Source organism: Berghia stephanieae, chromosome 9, assembly GCF_034508935.2.
Source record: "Berghia stephanieae isolate SIO BIC M18660-M18661 chromosome 9, UCSD_Bste_1.3, whole genome shotgun sequence".
In the NCBI taxonomy this organism is placed as follows: Eukaryota; Metazoa; Mollusca; class Gastropoda; order Nudibranchia; family Aeolidiidae; genus Berghia; species Berghia stephanieae.
In genome coordinates, this window is record NC_088368.1 from 37,335,939 (window position 1) to 37,340,204 (window position 4,266).

The 4,266-nt window shown below is 39.0% G+C and overlaps 1 protein-coding gene across 1 annotated transcript in view; it reads right to left on the bottom strand.

Annotated features, from left to right (window-relative positions):
* Positions 1-2,704: 2,704 nt before the first annotated feature.
* Positions 2,705-4,266, bottom strand: part of LOC144980169 (zinc metalloproteinase nas-6-like) — a 20,452-nt gene continuing 18,890 nt past the window's right edge. The window contains exons 12-13 of the mRNA XM_078927743.1: positions 3,577-3,697; positions 2,705-2,861 (exon numbers count right to left, since the gene is read on the bottom strand). Of these exons, the coding sequence (XP_078783869.1) occupies positions 3,582-3,697 (116 nt within the window). The 3' untranslated portion in view covers positions 2,705-2,861; positions 3,577-3,581. The remainder of the gene's footprint in view (positions 2,862-3,576; positions 3,698-4,266) is intronic.

Sequence of the window (4,266 nt, forward strand, 5' to 3'; positions counted from 1 at the left end):
CAAATGCATAGTTATTGTTTTGGGAGATGATATTTTTTTCCTTGTAAATCATCTCTCTGTTATGTATTATTGTATTTGTTATTTTTAATGTATAATGTTGGCATTTGAGTGTATTCCTCTTTGTTGGATTTTGTGCTTGTGTCCGGATGAGACTTATAGGTGATCGCAAACTAAGTACATTGGTGGTATGCTCTTGGAATCTACATCTGATCCCTATTCATTCCCATTCCCCTTTGTCTTACTTTCTCTTGGGTGCTTTAATTGTAATTCTAAAACTTTTCACTATCTCATTTTATTCCTTTTTACTGGCGCTGATATTATAACCTAAATGTGTTGCAAGCGCCGTAAAACCCTTAAAAACAAAAAACACAAACTCATACCAGACCCTTCGTTTTTTATATACCGTAAAGAAGGGAAATTTCAAAGTATGATACTGTAACGGATGCAAAAAAAATAATCAGCTTAACACTTTACGTCACCATCAATGTTAGTGTTCGAGCAAGTTATTAAAATCTATCAGAAGGATATGAAGCAGAAGATATTCATATCCACGCGTACACGGGTTTGTGGAACGGTATTGTCATTCCAATGTATATTTTTGTCTGTAATGCTGTGTGACATTGCCATGAAACACTGTATATAACGCATTTTAAGCTCACTGGTGTCAAAAATTTACGAATTACGAAACGTGAGCATTACCTGGAAAGCCGATGATTTCATCTGACATGTACGAACTGAAGGTAGATATGGTAGGTTCTTGATTTCCAGGATTAACCCTTTTCTGGTCAAAGCCGTATTAAACAAAGATCCAGTGCTTATTGATGGAAATCCTCTGGCAGAATTCACGTGCTTGGGCAGTAAACTGACAGTAGATGGTGACTGCAATGCAGAGATCAAAACCAGAATCAGTAAGGCAAACCAGACATTCGCTTCCCTCAAACAAATTTGGAGAGCAACGGGATTATATTAATCCAGCACTAAAATAAAACTTTTTAAAAGTACTGTCTTGAGCGTTTTGCTCTATGGATCAGAATATTGGAAGATCACAGAGAGTATCATCCAGAAACTTGAAGTGCTCCAAAACAAATGTTTGCGACGAATCTTCAAGATATTCTGGCCAAACACAATCTCAGAGAGAGCTGAAGTGAAGTCTCTGGAGAGCCTCATTAAAAGGAGAAAATGGCAATGGTTGGGGCATGTCTGTCGCAGACCTGATGAAACACTGATAAGAAAGACTCTGCGATGGACACCCAAAGGAGACTTGGAGACATACCGTAGAGAGGGACCTAAAACAGAGAGGCCTGGCCTGTCCCTCGAGATGGCCCCAAGAATAGCTGCTGACAGGACCAGGTGAGATCCCTTGCATCGTCTCAAGTGCCAGCAGTCCCTGATTGAGTGGGAATTGAGTGAGTGAGATCAAAATCAAAGCCGTGAAATATGTTTTTTTCTTCATTTTCCGACTGACCTTGGTCGATAAGGTTGAAGTGAATTTTTCTAAAACATGAAAGTATCGTTTGTATAAAGGATAAGGGGAAGCGAGATGGATATGTATCGACATCCACATAATATATGCAGGTCTGACATCCGAACCCGCCCAGTTTAACAGTGTTGTAAGGGCCAATATTTTGCATCATTTTTTTGAGGTTTCCATTACAACAATGAGCCCATACGGTGCTTTTAATTTTAGCTTTCAACTTGCCCCCTACTTTCTTCGATTTTACTGGGGCTGAAATGACCCGAAAGTGTCGCAAGCCCCCTAAACCCCTAAAGATAAAGCAAACAAAACATTTCCAAATGGGCTTTTTATTTCTTCTGATAAGCTACTTTGAGCAACTTTCTGCGGCTAAGTGGTCTTGTGGTATGATACTCGCCTTCAGATCCGAAGGCCATGGTCCTGTTCTGAGCAGCGCCTAGTTGGGTCCTTGAAAATGGCTCTTTCCTCACATTCCCTCACCGTATTCCTGGGTGGGTTTCCTGACCTCCCATAGTGGGCAGGGAAGCACGTACTAGTACTATGTCTTCTATCCCCCTATATCTTCTTTCCAACATGCTTTCTGTCTTTGTCTTGGGATGAAATTACTTGGTTTTGTGCTGGCACTGCCGGAAACTCTAGCTGGGAGGGAAACAGTCAAATGTATAGTAAGTAAACTATACTTACCCCGTACTGGGGTGTAAAATGAGAGCGTTAACAGCGTTGTCTCTGTCCGGAAAAAAATTGTAATATCGCCTCACAGGCGTCATGTCTCGTTCTACATGTTACGTGTTGCTGTTGCTCGGGGACTTATTGTAAAGCGCTTTGAGCACTTTTAGTGGATATCGCGCTATATAAAAGCTCATTTTAAAATTTAAAATATATATATATTTATAAGGTGGAAGTTGCAAGCCAAATGTGTCGCTCTCTGAAAACAAAAACATTTTACAATTGAGGCAAGAACACACGTCCTTCACTCTCATCTTGTCTAAAACTCTCAAACCTGGGATTTCCTTCAAAATAATAATAGAATGCACGACCTCCCCAGGCAGCTGTTCGTGTCGGCTAAAAATAACCGAAATCGGTAATTCAAAATTTAAGAGCACACAATTAGAATTTGGACTCATTTTGCCTTTCCAAAATAAAGAAATGAATAATTAAAAGTAATGAACAAACAAACAAAGCAATACATAAATAGATACATAAAACAAAACAAAACCAAACCAATCCGAGGCAAGTCGGGGGGTAATTTTATTTATTTGATTTGTTTATGAATTAAAAGCTTTTCTGTCCAAAGTGTAAATAGGTGAATCATCAGTGTATTCTTGTGCGTCAGTCCTGATGCAAGCAATCGTCAACATTCCAGGCGAGTGGTTCTCTCTGTAACATCCTAGAATTGTATATCATGTTAATATTATGTCTTCACCATCTTCACAATCATCATTACAACTACCTTTACCAACAACACATCATCATCATCATCATAATTATCGTCGTCGTCATCATCACAATCATCATCATCATCATTATCATCATCATCATCATCGTCATCGTCATCATTAAAGTTGACTTTTGAGTGTTGACATTCATTAAGCAGAAGTTGACATTTTTAAAAACTCAAAAACACCAAAACACCAATCTACAAACTCAAACATCTTCAAATATTCATTTTCACCCCGCACTATCAAAGACTGGAACACAACAGATTTAGAAACCTTCACACGAACATTATCAAAATTCTTCAGCCTAAACACCAACAATGGCTGTCACATTCAACAACTCTCTCAGCTCTCGAATACAAATACTCAGAATTGAGTCGACGACAAGTAACATTCAGATTCAGAATTTATGAGTGTTGACATTAAGCATAAGTTGACTTCATGGGTGTTGCATTTATGCGGATTCCACACTATTATAAATGCTGTTTGGAGAAGGTGGGACATATTTCATATAAAACCACGCACTAACACTTGGATACAAGTTAAAACTACCTATATCGCGACCATCTTTCAACCCATTGTTTGGGGGGGGGGGGGGGGGGGGGTGGGGGTGGTGGGTAAACTCAGTTGATAGAGCACCCGCTTCACATGTATACTATTTCTTACCGTGATCAGCACAGCTGACAGGAGAATTCACACCTGTACAGCATGAGATGAGGGCGCTTTTGACAGTAGCCTAACCTAGCATAGATGGGACAGTTTCTGTCGTAATCCTTGCATTGGTGGCCTGTGTGGATAAATCTTCAGTGTATTTATTGGTGGATGGGAGGAATACATTACTCTTGTTGCTGCTGCTGCTGCTGCTGCTGTTGTTGTTATAGCTACAACAACAACAGCAGCAGCAACAACAACAACGACTACTACACAACAACAACAACAACTACTACTACTACTACTACTACTACTACTACTACTACTACTACTAAGTATTATTACTACTACTACTACTACTACTACTACTACTACTACTACTACTACTACTACTACTACTACTACTACTACTACTACTACTACTACTACCACCACTATTACTACTGCTACTACTACTACTACTACTACTACTACTACTACTACTACTACTACTACTACTACTACTACTACTACTACTACTACTAATACTACTTCTACTCCTCCTCCTCCTCTTCCTCCTCCTCCTCTTACTACTACTACTACTACTACTACTACTACTACTACTACTACTACTACTACTACTACTACTACTACAACCATTACATTCATGCAAATCGTTGTTTATTTTCTTTTTATGTAAATTATGTAAATCACTTTTTACTTATT